Consider the following 16,290-nt stretch of genomic DNA (forward strand, 5'->3'; position numbering starts at 1 on the left):
TCTGATGGACGCTCAAGTTTAAGAACCTCTTCAGTCTCAGATGGTCACTTCGTTTACAGAAAAAGGATGCACCATACAGTGGTAATCAGAAATAGTGTAAACGAAAATAATTGTGAGTTTTAAAGCACAACACAAGTAATAGTTGCTGTTAAGTTTTCAGGAGACACATTGAGGCGTATTTCAGGTGTCCAGCTGCTCTGATTCGTGCGTGGCTTGTGCCTTTGTGCTTGCTCCTCTCCTCTCCCAGCTCTGGTTTCTCTGCCACCGCTATCACATTGCCAAGGGAGTTGTGAGGAAATGAGTAGATTTTAGATGGTTTATGAATTTCAAAATAGAAGGATAGAAAAAAAAACCTGAGAAGCAGAAACAGCTTAGGGCAGTCCCTGCACTGGACCAGGCAGCCCATACTGGAAGAGGACAGTGTTTCATATCACCTGTTCACTAAAGGTCTGAAAATAACTAAACATTACTAAAACAGTGCCATAGATGAAATTCAGAAGGGAATCGTGTAAATTCCTAGATTTGGGCCCATAAAACCAGCTTCACAGACACTGGAAGGAGACTCAGTATCTCTAAAATTGTAGCTGCAAGTGCAAGAAGAGTTATTGAGCATCTAAGCAGGCCATCTTAAAGTGTGTGGCCTTTCCTACTGCATTAATAGCAGCATTGTTTCTGTAACTAGAATCGCAGTCCTTTTCTTCACATTCATGGTGGGATTTTACTATATGGTAGATTCATTGATGAATCATTTCATGCGTTCATTCACTAAATATTGATTTTGCCCTGGAAATACAGCGGTGGATAAACCCAGTGCCCTCATGGGGAGCTTCCTTTCTAATGGAAAGAGATTATAATAAAATAAATATAACTTGTTGAATAGTTTTAAGGACTCTATAGAAAAACAAAACAGGATGGGAACTGTCAGAGGCAGAGCTGTGGTTTTAAATAGAGAAGGCTTTGTCAAGAAGATGCACGATTGGACAAAGGCCTGAGAGGAACGCGGGCCCTGTGCTAGAACACAGAGAAAAAGTGGGGTGTGTGCCAGGAGAGCCCCCAGGTTGGGGAGGGGTTCCTGTCACCTGGGGAGTGTTTAACCTAGAAGGTTGAGGGCAGTGTTAGCTGCCTTTAAACACCTGAAGAATAGCCTTGGGGAGAGTTTAGATTGTCTCTGCCCTTACAGGGGTTGGAAGTAGGTAAGGGAGTGACAGCTGCAGGGAGACTGTTGCCACCTGGAAACAAAGAACTTTTTGGTAGTTGGTCCTGCCCAACTACCGAATAGACAGGTTATTGCCTCCAAGAGCATAAAGTTTCTCTTCCCTGAAGGAGTTTGGTGGTTTGGATGTCGTTTCATTGGTGGTGGTGGTGGCAGTGCTGAGGGAATTCAAGCTCTGGAAGGGTGATTGGATTTATAGCTTTGACGTCTTGCGCAATCCTGAAAGTCACGTTCGGAGATTAAAAAACATTGTTTTTCCACTCGTAATTGCCATCTGGTGGAAAAACAAATAACTACAGGTATAAACTGCAGAGTTCATTCAACAAATATTTATTGAGAGTCGTTATATGCCAGGGAAATGTAGTTCAAAAGGTTTGGGGTTCATTTTTCTTTGACTTCACAGAACGTTTGCTTTTAAGATTGATTTACTTTTCAGAAATTCTTTTTTTCATTTTGGCAGTTTGTCTGCTTGTAGGCTCTTGGCTTATCAAGAGCAAATGACTTGCAGTCCTGAAGATTCGTGTTTCATAAACCTGCCACCTGAAAGGGCAGTAGCCCATTCTCTGGTATGCCGATAGTGTAGTGGAAAATGTAGTTTGGTTTTTAGAAATGTCTTCTCCCAATTTCTGTGTCAATATTAGGACATCACCCACCTTCTTAAAACAAAGTTTCTTGAGATGTCGTATCTGCAGCAAAGGACCTGTATTATTTTCAATCCATTGTGGAGTATTTTGCAAAAACACAAAATCATGCATTTCTCTATCTCTGAAACATAATGAAAATAATTTGGATTGATGGAGGGGACGGATAGTTATGTGAAAGGAACACGTGAGTAAAATGTTATTTGTGGAATCTAGGTAGGAGGTAAATGTCAGAACAAAAGAGATTGCTGTCGGTTTTAACTTATGTTTTCTTCCCATTTGATGAAGGAGTAGGATCGGTCAAATCAGTGACTTTCAGACCACTACAGACTTTTTTCAGTTTTTCTGTTTGGACATTTTCATGACAAAATGTTGGTATAAAACCATGTATTGGGATGATATAGCAATGTCACATCACTTTGTTTCTAAAGACACACTCTCTATACGTGTTGAGGGACAGGTGCTGACATAACACAGATTAAAAGCTTATTTTACTGTATTTCATATAACACTCAAATTGTGTTTGCAAAAGGTGATATAATTCCTATTCCACCAGTGAGGAAACTGACCCAGAACAGTTGAGTCTCTCAGCTTGTGTCACACCTTGAACACTCAGGTCTGGTTTCCTTCAGGGTTTGGTACAAACTTTCCTCGCCGGGAGGAGAGCAGTGCAGCTGACGTGAAAGGGAGGTGTGGACAGCATTACACAACCTGGGTTGGAATATTCTAACGCTGGAAACAGAGCCCATTTCCTTCCATACAATAAATATAAATGATTTTAAGGATTTACTGAACATTAGATAGTATGAGCCTATAAAAGTAATATACGTTTAAAATTTTTATTTTCTATTTCATTATAATAAGGGCAAAAAAAAAACCCACCCCCAAACAGACAGAATTCCTCGTCACAGAGTAGGCAGAACAAGGCAGCCCAACCCAGGAGCTTTCAGAGTTTTCTGTAATTTTCTGTAATACCGTGAAACATTGAATGAAATAGGGGAAGGGTGAGGGGCTAGATTGGAAGGGGGCAGTGCCTTCTTTCACTTGATATACGCGTATGGGAATTGACTTTACAAACTCACATTTACCCGGCTCCCTTTTCCGTTGTGAACATGATCTTTTTTTCCCCTGCGGAGTCTGTATAGGCTGTACAGATTGGAAGCCCAGCAAGTGCTGAGTGATTGCGCTTCTCTGTTGATACGTGTACTCAGAGTGGAGTGAGTGGCTTGGTAAATTCTTCCGTTTCCGACCCTGTAGTTACAGGGTTAAGGAGAATTTGCCATCAGCTTAGGGAGATTTAAGCTAATCATTGAGTTGGAAAATACCTGTAAAGGAAGATTAAAGAATTTGCTATTAGCTATTAGAAGAAAACATCTTTATAAAAACTTTGTAATATTGATGATGGGAATAGCATGTGTATTTTTTTTTTTCCAAAAAATAGTTTTCTGCTTTCCAGATCACATTTAGGTTCATTTGGATATAAACTCGTCTCAGTTCCTACCTCAGACAATGTGAGAAGCCTTTGGTAGTTTAGCAGGTTTAGATTTGCTTTTAAGGGCTTTAGAGTTGATATGAGGGATTTAGATAAGTTATAAGGCAGAGTCTTTTGAGAGCACCTGCTTTCTAGTTTACAGGTAAAGGTCTAGACATATCACCTACCTATATATTTTTTTAAAAGATTGCTATCAGATACAGAGAATGGACTGGAGAACTCGAGGTATGGGAGGGGGCGGGGGGTGAAGGGGAAACTGAGAAGAAGCGAGAGAGTAGCACAGACATATATATACTACCAACTGTAAAATAGTCAGTGGGAAGTTGTATAACAAAGGGAGTCCAACTCGAGGATGGAAGATGCCTTAGAGGACTGGGGCAGGGAGGGTGGGGGGGACTCGAGGGGGGGGGCGTCAGGGAAGGGAGGGAATATGGGGATATGTGTATAAAAACAGTTGATTGAACCTGGTGTACCCCCCAAAAAATAAAAATTAAAAAAAAAAAAAAAAAAGATTGCTATCAGTTGTAAGTTAGGATTTCTTAACATTTGAAAAGGGAGTGGAATTGGTTTAATCAGTGGTTTCTAAACCATGGGAATTCATGGATCAGGAAGAAAAAAAACACACCGAGGTCAAATATAGCCTCTTATTTTTTTTAAGATTTTTTGATGTGGACCATTTTTGAAGTGTTTATTGAATTTGTTACAACATTGCTTCTGTTCTACGTTTTGGGTTTTTGGCCGTGAGGCCTGTGGGATCTTAGCTCCCCAACCAGGGATCAGACCCACACCCCCTGCATTAGAAGGCCAAGTCCCGACCACTGGACCGCCAGGGAAGTCCCTAGCCTCTTATTTTTGCCAAAAAATATCATTAACAACTATGACAAAAAAAAACTAACCCACAATCTACTGTTAATAGTATTGTATTACAGAGAAGTGAATTGTACTCAGGACTTCTACTATTAAAATATGGAATAAATTTAGTTTTATTAAAATTACTTTGTACTCTTTATGTTCATTTTGTTACACTGAATCAGTGAAAACTTCATCCCACACTGGCCCAAATACCCCCTTTCGGACTTCACATTCCAAAATCCATTACGACTACAAGGGCCTTATTGTTTTCCTTAAAAGTTGAATATCGAATGATACCAGACCCTACAGAGGCTTTAAAGGTGCAACTCTAATGCAGTTCATAGTCTAAGTAGAGGAGAGAGACGGTGATGCTGTACAGAATTTGCTCGCTTGAGGACAGGTATGTTTCATATCTTCAGAGAAGATGGGAAGTGCTAAGAAGGCACAGCAAGAAGATGAGGCATAATCTGGAGGATGTATCACAAAGGAGGAGAGAATAACAGGAGTACCTTCTACCTCCTCATTCTCTTCGTTCTGTCAGCTCCTTGCTCTCTTCCACTCAGTTTAATGAGCCATAAGTTGATCATCACATTTGACTGCATGGTCTGAGCTTAAATTTTCACTCCTCTCTGATCTGGCTGTGTGACCTTGGACAAGTGTCTTTACCTCTCTCTGCTTTTGTTTCTTACCTTGGAAGTAGATACTAGCACCTACTTTATGTGTTTGAGGGTTAATATGTATAAGGCCTCTAGAATAAATTTTAGCTGTTTTCAAAATGCAATCTTTATCATGTGACTCCTGACTTAAATGTTTGGATGGCATTCCCTGATCTGGGGATAAAGATCAGATACCTTTCCAAGGCTTGTACAGCCTGTCTCTTCTCTCCAGTCTCTTCTCATACCACTATAGACTCTTTCCCTTCACTGAAGCCCACTGAGACCAGCTGTGTCCCACCCTGCCCAACTGTCCCTTGGTCTCCCCTCATTTCCCAACTGATTCTTCTCGGTCTTCATACTTCCATTCACCTCCTCAGGGAAGTCTTGCTACAGACACTGATGGTGCCAGAAATGCTCAGTTCTCAGTAGTATTCATCAACCCACAGTCATTTTAGTTTGTGTCGTTAGTTTCTTCCATTATAAGTGCTGTGAAGGCAGCAAACCTATGGCATTCTGCTCACCAATAAATCCCCAGCACTGAGCACGTTGCCCAGCATGAAATATGTTTTGATAAATATTTATGGAACCAATGGACGAGGTATGGTACAGGGGAGGAAACTTGTGGAGAGTGTCGAAGGCTAAACAAGTGTTTCCCTTTATTGGAAGAGAAAATATGTTCTTGGGAGCAGTGGAAGAGAAGGCTGGAAAACTAGGTTGAGGGAGACTTGGATGGATGAAAAGACTGCGCAGTAAAGTGCTAACAGGCTTTAGGTGTGAGAAGTGACCTGATAGGAAATATTTTGTATTTGTACCGGAAAACTAGGAATTATTTGATAACTAGTAAAATCAAATTCATCACTGTTACCAAAAAACTGATCATGAATTGATAACACCTGGAAAATAGTTTAAGAAAGTGTTTCTCCATGGACTGCTTAGATTATTGGAATTATTAGACAATATTTTATTTGTCATTGAGGAGAAAAAAGGCATCTCTTATAAGTGGGGCTCTTGTACTTTCTCAGCGTTTTCCTGGCTGAACACACGTTGGCAGCCTTCCCAGGAACCATCTTGTAGATAACCACAGTGGTTTGGCAAGCAGATAATGTTTTTCTCCTCATTTTACAATCCTTTTGAATCAAAGAAGCAATGCATGTTTCAAATCAAAAGCAATATGTGAACAATAAGTCCTTTTGTAGAAAAGTGTATTTGAAGTTTTATTTGGACAGCTGAGCAGACTTACCCTTTGCAGACACAGCTGCTTGTTGCAGTCACCACATTTCAACTTTGTTATTCACCATGACTTTAAGATATTCAGTAACTTCTTAGGTCTATAAGCTGAGCAGGTGAATGGGAAGGGTGGCAGTTGGTGGTTCTCAGAGGACCCACATACAACTTAAAACCCACTAGAATGTGGAGAAAGGTAGCATATGTAGTATGTTGGTTTTCCATCCCCACCCTGCCACACTGAATCGGTTGTGTGTTCAGTGGCCTTTTCACTAGGAGGTCACTGATGGGTAATTGCACAGGTGTTGGCCGACACCCAGCAGAATATATGGCTCTCAGGGGTGATCTTTGATAGGAGTGGGGTATGGTGGGGTGGAAGAGTGGGAATGAAGAAGTAAAGAAATATTGCTTTTGGATTCCAAAGGTGGGGATTGAGTCTCTATTCTCCCAATAACTTTGGGCTGGTCACATCTCAGCCTAACCACTTAATCTGTAAAAGAGAATGATAATGGGGAGAGGCACAGGGTGAAGATGAGGGTTAAAGGAGATAGTGTGTGAAGAGCTCTAGGGAGACAGAGTATCTGCTCATTAGTGGGTGTGTTGGTACACTAAGTTCCTGGAGCCACTTCTGCACCAGGATGGGTCGCTGTTATATGTTCTCTGGACAGAAGCTCATTGAGAATCCTGGAGCCTAGAGCAGAAAGCTGGTGTATGCGCACCCTAGGCTTGGAGAGCAGCGTCTAGGACTAGCCTCTGCACGTGGTCACACTTTACCTGCCTTTAACATGATAACTGTTACTGTGAAAAGGACACAGGATTAAGATAGTTGCTACCTAATGAGATTCACTCCATCATTGGTGTAGTTTCATAACTGATAACATCTGAAAAATTAACTGTCATTTCTGCAAGAACAGTGCAGATTGAGAATTAGAAAATATTATGTTCTTTAGGCAATATGCATCGTATTTTTCTCACAAAACTAGTTCTCTGTGACATCACTCGTGCCTCCTTCCCTCTGAGATGTCTTTCCCTCTCCCATTCGTATGGACAAGGTTCATGTCCTATACGTCTTTCTTCTGTAAGCATATAACAAACTCAGTAAATCATACTGATGAATTATTTAAATTATGCAGTTGCATGGAGGGGGAGATGAAATTATTTAACCATCCAAACCATTGATTCCCCCCTCATTCTTTCATTCAGTGGATATTTTCTAAGTGCTTGCTGTGTGGTTAGCCTGGTACTAGGTGCCACAGATAAAGTGGTGAATGAAAGTCTTTGGTTTCCTGGAACTTACTGCCATGTGAATAAAATGTAAGATGGTAATAGAATTTGCAGTTCAGTATTATAGTTACAAAGTGACTTTAAAGGAGAAAGAAAGGGTGCTAGGGTTGCATACAGACAACACAGGCTATGTCTGATTCAAGGTGATTCAAGGAATCACTGAGGGTCAGCTGAATAGGTAACTTGGTGGTGAGATGGACAATGGGAAGCTTTTGCAGAAAGAACGGTGAAGGCGGGGCATGGAGATTGAGTGAGAGCCATTTGTGATGAAGCCAGAGTGGTAGGCAGTCTGGAGCCAGTTGAAGGGTAGGGCCTCAGAGGCCTTGCTGATGACTTTTGGTGGAAAGTCAATGAAGAATTTTTAAGCTGGAGAAGAATTTAAATGGCTAGATTTTTTTTTTTAAAAAAGATTAACTTCATACCAGTGAAGAAGATAAGTTGGGGGAAATGAGAGTAAAGTGACTGTCCGGAAATTTCCAAGGCAGGAAGACCGTGTAGAGGCTGTTGCTCTTAGCCAGTTGAGTCACAGCGAGGGGCATGAAGAACTCCTGTGGGGATGTGAAGAGGTGAGGAAGGATTCCAGGGGAGTTCCGGGGGTGGGTAGGAGCAGCAGGGGTTAGTGACGAGTTGTATGTTGGGAAGGTAACACGGAGGGAATGCTGGAGTTGAGAATGGTTTCGAGGTCTCTCCAGGAGGGAAATGGGTATTGATATTCCCTGAAGCGGGCAGACAGGAAGCCGAGCAAATAATGAGAAAAGTCATGAATCCCGTTTGAAGTTTGTTAAGTTTAAGGTGGCAGGAGAGCTGATGGGTGGTATTGGAGATGCAAGTCTGAAGCTGAAGTGAGATTAGGAGGGGTTGGTGGGTCACCCTTTGTGATGGTGTTGGGTTAGGGAACGTGTGCAAAGTGGAGCACCCCAGGCCTAACGATGGATGGGCTGGAATCCTAGAGAGGACACAGGAACAGCCTTTCTGATAATGGTAAGCCTCCCTTTCTCTCCCGCATCTGAGGCCAAGAGGACTGTTCCTCATTCCCGCTTTCAGGTCATTGCTCTTCCTCTCTCAGGCGAGATCTCTTTTGCCTTCTGGAGCACATTCCTGTTAGCTATTACCAGTTCTTACACTTTCAGTTTTCCAGTGTTTATCCATCTCCTGGTTCCTCTCCCACGGGCATCCGTACCTTAGGAAGCCTGTGATCTAGGTGCCTAAGTTCTCTTCTTCAGCCTTAGAGAATTCAGTGTCTGTAGGTGGTCATCACTTTTTTTCAGCAAATCTTTATGGAGCCCTTACTATGGGCAGGCACTGTGTTAGGCACTGGGTTCACTAGAAAACAAAACAAAGTCTCTGCTCTGGTGGCTCTTATATTTTGGGGAGACAGACAATAAACACATCTGGTCGTGCTATGTGCTAAAAAGAAAAACAGCAAGATAAAAGGGTGTGATGATGAATTGGAGGAAGGGGCAGGGCTTCCTCTGAGGAAATGATGGTACTGACACCCACGTGCAGTAAGAGAGTAAACCACAGTTATATGGTATCATGACGATAGAATACAGTGTAAACCATGTATTATCTGTTGCTGTGTAACAGTTTATCCCCAAACATAGCAGTGTAAAACAGCAAATGCGTGTTATCTCGTAGTTTCTCCAGATGAGGAATTTGAATCTCCCAGCTGGATGTTTCTGCTTTGGGTCTTTCATGAAGTTGCAGTCAAGCTGTCTGCTCAGACGACCCTCAATTCATCATGCATTTGCTTTCCAGCCCACTCCCGTGGTTCTGGGCTGCCCTCAGTTCATTGAGGGCTGTTAGACCCAGGGCTTCAGTTCCTTGCCTCACAGCAACTGCAGCCCTAAGGCACGTGATGGGAGAGGGCACCGCAGGCTTCCGTAAACTAATCTCAGAAGTGACGAACCATCACTATTTTCTGTCGTCCATACCTTACGCTGCCTTTCTTCCCTGACTTGTCACCCTCATTGCCTACATGTTGTTTCCCAGTTCAGGCTTTTGCCTTCCTCTCATTTCCCTTTTCGTCCGAGCTTTCTAGAAGGACAGTTTATAGTGGGTTGGCCAAAAAGTTCATTCGGGTTTTTCCATAAGACGCTACGGAAACATCTCACAGGAAAACCCAATATTTGCCATCTTAACTTTATTACAACTTGTCCTTTTCTCCTCCTGCAGATCAGTTCCTACTCTTTACCACTCCACTGTCTTCTCTGCCAAAGGTGACGTGATGGTGGTGGAGACGATCAAATCCCTGCTGATTTGAGCTGAGTTCCCTTGTGGTACTTGATTGTCTCTCTCAGGACTGTCTCCCCTCTTGATGGCTAGTGTATCGTGTTTTTCCTTCTGCTTCTCTGACATCGCCAAGCCTCCCCTTTGTAATGTAGGTATTTCATGGAGTTTTGTTCCTCACTCTATTTTTACTATAGTTAGTCTTCAAAGCTGGCCTCTTCCAAAACTAAACTAATAATCCATGACCATGCCCCCCATATACCCACCACCATTTACAAACAACGCACACATGCATTGTTCCATGTGTATTCTTTAATTATTTTTGGCTAGTGGAATCTAGACACCCCAGTAGAAACTGTGCATCATCGTATCTTCCCTGCTTGTACACATTCTGTAACTCACCACTGTTTGTTAATTGTCTCCCAGCTCTGTCTCCCCCTTGCCTCTCTCTCTAGCCCATGACATTTGCCCTAGATCAGGCCCTGACTGCTTTTCACCTAGTCTCCTGATAACTGATCCCAACCTCTGTTCTGCTCGATTGTCACCTACCTTTGATGCTGCCCCTAGTTATTTGTCTAAATCACGCTCAGCTTTTCGGCACCGAGGTTACCCAGCCATCATCAACTCCCGACCCTCTGGCAGAGCGCAGATTCCTTGCTAGGCACACGCTGCATGTGGCCATCTGGTCTCTGTTGGTCTGATTGGCACAATTTTTGTTCCCTTCACCCTTATATTTATGCTTCTTTGCTTTTTACCTCTTAGTTTCCTGAAATGTATTTTTCCCCCTTTTCCCTTTACTCAACCCACAGGTCATTCGGATCACAGGTCCTTTGTCTCTTTCCTGTTGCCCTCTCCTCCCCAATCTTGCCCCCCAGACAACAGAGTTAATAACTTCCTTTCTGTGCGCCATGCGCCTCCCCGCCCCGCCCCGGGCATAGGTCTCTGTCATCACTCTCGCCCTCTATTTTACTGTGTATCCTGTCTCAGATGCTGTGAACTGTTTGAGTGCAGGGTCTTTGGCTCATTTGTCTTTGTGTCCCCAACACTTAGCAGAATGCCCGACATGTTGTTACCACTTCGTAAATGTTGATTAAATAACGTGTCATTGGACTGAGTTAGTATGGCTTCAGGTATGGTTTTATTGAGGAAAGTAAGACTCCAAAAACCTAAGTTCATCAGCGCCCTTGCTTCAAAAACATTGTTTGGTTACTTGGTAGAATTTAGCACTGACAGACAGAAGAGGCTGAAAAAAATGAAATGCCTGCCAACTTAGAGTATTAGATATAAAGTAATTAAAAGATTTTCTGAAGCCAATTGTAAGGTATTCATGTTGTACTTTAAAAATATCTTGCCGTTCCAGCTTTATACAATTACCAAATTTTTAAAATTGTTTCAATTTCAAATGTTTTCTCTAGAGATAGTGTTCCATGCAGCATTTCAGTATTTCTGTGTCACGATGCAATCTGGAGACAGAAACCACATGATAATTGAACAGGGAACATTTATCGTAAACAGTGACGGGTTGGCTACAACAGGTAAGAAAAACTAAAGGATATCGGAGTAGCAGAGACAGGGTGCAGCGCACCCAAGGAAAGAGCAAATTAGGAAGAAGGTCCCATTCCCTCCATCCCAGAGGCTGGGATCCAGGCCTCACTGGAGAAGATGTGGCATGTCCTGCTGGATGGCATAGACACTCACTGCAGTGCTGCACCAGTAGGACTCATGGGAGTCTGCCTTCTGGGGTGCTGCCCTGCAGAACTGCCTGGGAATCTGCCAGTGGGGGCTCTGCTCTGTGAAGCCACCCTTGGGGTCTGCAGAGAAGCTGCCCCAGGGATTGGTGCCACATGCCTCCAGGTGTAAGAAGAGAACCAGGAACCAGGGCACTTCTTCCTCCAATGTCCCCCCAACACCCTCTAAAATTGTGCTAGTGGCAGGGCCACAGGAAGACAGCACTGGAAAGCAGTGGATGGACAACTGGCGCAGTCGGCCTCCTTTGACTGCTGAGCCTCCGTGCGTTCCCATTTAATAAGATACGGCTGTAATGGAAATTAGAAAAATTGTGTCCATACAACATTTATCTTGAAGTCTCGTGCCCAGTGAGAGTAGTGAAGTTTGATGAGGACGAGAAGGGAGGTGGAGACACCCCTGTGTGTTTAGAGGTAGTTAATGGCATTTTTAGATAAATATACTATTAAATATCTTAATTTTATTTTCCTTCATCTACATAAATTAAAGACACTTTTTATTCTTGTGGCTTAAGAATTAGTTTTGGCTTAGAAACAAATAATGGTCTTTTTGACTATAGTTGAGTCGCAGCTAGTTAAAAGAGGAAGCATTGTTTGTATGTGTCATACATGTTTGCGTAGTGTAAAATTCACAACTCCTCATTCAGGACGTTAGTTAACCAAAATATTCAAGAGTTAGGAATCCCCTCTGGCCATTGAGCAAAGATAGGAAACAGTATTTTGTATGAATGGTCTGAAAAGGGAAGAAAGTAAGTGGGGCAAAGGTTTGGGACCTGGTAGCTCAGATGCCAGTCATTGGCACAAACGAGGCTGCTCTGCGTGGACCGTGCATGCCGTTTCCCCACATGCAGACAGACACGGTAGCAGCATAGAGCAAATACCGCAGTCTGAATTTGGGAGTACCGCAGTATCATCATTCAGTTCTTAGGGGAAATCTTGATGTGAGGTTTTGGTCCATAAGCCTTAACAACAGATATAACTCGTGGGGGCTGCATTAAACAGTCCTAAGGTTCTTTGGGAGAATTTTTTGTTATTATAGGAAGAAAACAAAAATAAAGTCAGTCTCATTTGACCCATAGAAGATTCTTAGGAATATTGATGACAGAATAGATGTTTCATGAATCTTGACTGGTATTCGTTGATATTTGGGTCTGTGATGTAGAGGAAAGAGATCTGAGGCCAACTCTGTCTCCTGCGCAGTGTGACCTTATTACTTATTACCCATCTCTTCCCACCCATTTCACACTTCTCTCTCCCAGATTGTCGTTGTTTGTATTTTATTTCTTACCTGGTATTGGTGGACAGCTAGAAGTTTCTTAGATTTTGCTTTTCCATCATCGATTTTTCGCAGCTACGAGAAGCGTGTGGGAAGTTGGGAGCTAGTGAAGTCAGGGTTGGGGACAAGTGTACCCCCTAACTGTGGAGTAGTTTTGATTAACAGTTATACCCAGAGGGTATTGACTTGGTTACTAGACTTACCACACTATGGGCCTTCAGATTCTCTAAGCTTCTCCTTGCTGAAGAGCTAACCAGAACTCCCAAGTACATATCGGGAAATTGGGTTCATATCTCCAGTTGCCTTTTCAACCAACTCTTAAGGGTTTCCGTTTTAGAGCTCCCCATGACCTTCAGGTGGGGAGCGTGTAGGTCAAGGTTGCATGGTCTTACAAGTTCCTCAAGACTCATTATTTCCTCTCCTAAACATTTCAGCATTGAGATGATTTGGATCCCCCATTTTGTCATTCGCGTGTTTCGTGAAACACCTGAACCATTGTGGAATGTGTGATGTCATAACTCTTGGATTACTAAAAGCAGTTGGTGTTACTCTCCATGCTTCATTGTAAATGGGTTTTTGTTTTCTTCTGTTTTCAGGTTTTTCTGAAGAGTGATCGAGTGGCCAGAATGGTTCAGAGTGGAGGATGTTCTGCTAATGACTTCAGAGAGGTGTTTAAGAAAAACATAGAAAAACGTGTGCGGAGTTTACCGGAAATTGACGGCTTGAGCAAAGAGACAGTGCTGAGCTCCTGGATAGCCAAATATGATGCCATTTACAGGGGTGAAGAGGACGTGTGTAAACAGCCAAACAGAATGGCCCTAAGCGCTGTTTCTGAACTTATTCTGAGCAAGGAACAACTCTATGAAATGTTTCAGCAGATTTTGGGGATTAAGAAACTAGAACACCAGCTTCTTTATAATGCTTGTCAGGTGAGTGATGGTGATATTTCCTGTTCCCCTGACTCATAGAATGAACAGCGAGTCTTTACAAGCCTGTGAAGATGTACTTTACTTTCTCTCATCACTTTGTTTGAAAAGGGGAGCGAAATTGAATTTTAATAAGTCAAATAATGACATCTCGAGGAAGCGTTGAAAGAATTATTTGATAGGAGAAGAATATCTGTGCATTTTATTCAGTAAGTGGTCCCATGTGCCCTATTTTAGGACATCAGGTTTGTACCTGTTGAGTATATATGGGGCATGCCCCTCAATAGTAAAGTGACCATCATCCGTTATCTGAAGAAGCTTTGCAATTTATAATAACTCACTGCAAAATAATTTTTCATAGATATGATACTCATCTTCAGAGTTTTATGGAAGTGACTGAAAATTCAAAAATTTTTTCTTTAACCCAGCCAGATAGAAATGAATCAAAGAAGATTCCTAAACTATGTAACTTAGAGGTGACAGAGTAAATAATATATTTTCTCTTCAGTTGTTATTTTAATCATACCTATGAAAAATTGAATAAAATAGCATGTTTGTTCCATGTCTTTCATCTTTAGATCTCAAGGTATTCCTTCCACCGTTGTATTTTGTTTGCTTATTTTAGAGCTATAAATTATTTAACTATGCCCTAATATACAATTTAAATGGACAAAACTGTGACATTTTAAAACTCATGTGTTCATTAGGAGTCACACTTCTATAACGTACATATGTTTACATTTATTTTAAGTCTTTTTGCAAATCTATTTCTCAATTTCTGTATTCTCTGTGTATCATTTACTCTGCATTGCTAATTTGTGAATCATTTCCAACAAATAAATTAGCAGAGTTAATTAATAGAAAAGTAATGTGGAACCTTAACCCTGTGAACAATTCATGCATTCACTGTAATTGTTTTCACTGTGTTGTTAAACCAGGTGGTGGTTTTGATAATAGAGGATGACTGTACAGCCAAAATCTTCCATTGTAAAAGAAACACAACTGGGACTTCGTATTTTTACTGGAACAGTAGCTCACTTGTATAGTTAAATATTGATGAACATAATTTATCAGTACCATTCAGATTCAGACATTCAGTAAATATTTGCTGAGTATTCAAGTCAAAAACTTTGCTAGGTGTTGGGGAAACTAGCCTTAACTAAAGAAAATATTCTCTGTGTGCTGAAGTCTTAATAGAGCAGGTAGACCTTTAAAATGAGTTATTATAAATGCATTAGAATTTATCCTGAATGTTGTAGGGTCATAACATAAACTCCCATGGACCTGTGAGTTTAATTTTAGTACATTTTGAATAAACATAATCTTTTGTTTACTCTTAAAGATTAGTTCTACAGCAAAGATTTTGACTCCCTGGTTTCTGTCCTCTATGATTTGGAACGTGTTGGGTTGGCCAAAAGTTTCATTTGGTGTTTTCCATAAGATGCCTTTGGTGGTGCTTAGTGGTTTTTAACTTCATTCAAAACAATCCTGTTAGATTGTATGTGACAGCTGTCATATCAGTGTGCATTTAAAAAAAAAATAGTGAATTTTTGTGTAGTCATTTTAATATTGAAGATGAAACAAAAAAAGCAACATTTTCGGCATATTATGCTTTCATTATTTCAAAAAAGGTAAAAAGCAACTGAAATGCAAAAAATGATTTGTGCAGTATATAGAGAAGTTGCTGTGACTGATCAAACATGTCAAAAGTGGTTTGCAAAGTTTCATGCTGGAGATTTCTCGCTGGACAATGCTCCACAGTCAGGTAGACCAGTTGAAGTCGATAGCGATCAAATCAAGACATCAGTTGAAAACAGTCAACATCATAGCACGCAGGAGATAGCTGACATACTCAAAATATCCAAATCAAGCATCGAAAACCATTTGCACCAGCTTGGTTATGCTAATTGCTTTGATGTTTGGGTTCCACATAAGTTAAGCGAGGGAAAAAAAACCTTGCGCAAGACCACATATATGTTTCTTTGATGACCGGTGAAAACTGTTAAAGCTTGGCTGGGAAGTTCTGACTCATCTGCTGTATTCACCAGATGTTGTACCTTTAGATTTCCATTTATTTCGGTCTTCGTAAAATTCTCTTAATGGGAAAAATTTCAATTCCCTGGAAGACTGTAAAAGTCACCTAGAACAGTTCTTACTCAAAAAGATAAAAAGTTTTGGGAAGATGGAATTATGAAGTGGCCTGAAAAATAGCAGAAGTTAGTGGAACAAAGCAGTGAATACATTATTTAATAAAATTCTTGGTGAAAATGAAAAGTGTGTCTTTTACTTAAAAACTGAAGGAAGCTTTTGGCCAACCCAATACTTCTAGTTCAAACCTCTGCCTATAATAATGGATTTATTTTTACGTTCAGTTCTGTCAGTGTTTGCCTCATGAATCTTGATGCTTTGTTAGGTTCATATACATTTACCATTGTTATGTCTTTTTGTGGAATTAACCCCTTTTTATAATCCCTCTGTGTCCCTGATAATCTTTTTTTTTTTTTTTTTTTGAAGTCTACTTTGTCTCAAACTAATATGGCTACTTCAGCTTTCTTCTGATTATGGTTAGCATGGTATAACTTTCTCTGTTACTTTTAACCTGATACTTTGTTTACAGTGGATTTCTTGTAGACAGCACATATTACCTCTTGTTTTTTTTTTCCAGTCTGACAATTTCTGACTTTTAATTGGTGTGTTTAGACCATTCGTATTTAAAATGATGTAGTTGGATCAAATTCTGCAGTCTTTGTAA

At 41.1% G+C, this 16,290-nt stretch overlaps 1 protein-coding gene across 2 annotated transcripts in view; it reads left to right on the forward strand.

The window, feature by feature from the left end:
* CADPS2 (calcium dependent secretion activator 2) overlaps window positions 1–16,290 on the forward strand; it is a 524,489-nt gene that overhangs the window by 182,867 nt on the left and 325,332 nt on the right. For both annotated transcript variants that reach the window (XM_057732060.1, XM_057732061.1), the window contains exon 3: window positions 13,209–13,541. In XM_057732060.1, coding sequence (XP_057588043.1) covers window positions 13,209–13,541 — 333 coding nt within the window. The remainder of the gene's footprint in view (window positions 1–13,208; window positions 13,542–16,290) is intronic.

Source organism: Hippopotamus amphibius, chromosome 4, assembly GCF_030028045.1.
Source record: "Hippopotamus amphibius kiboko isolate mHipAmp2 chromosome 4, mHipAmp2.hap2, whole genome shotgun sequence".
Taxonomy (NCBI): domain Eukaryota; kingdom Metazoa; phylum Chordata; class Mammalia; order Artiodactyla; family Hippopotamidae; genus Hippopotamus; species Hippopotamus amphibius.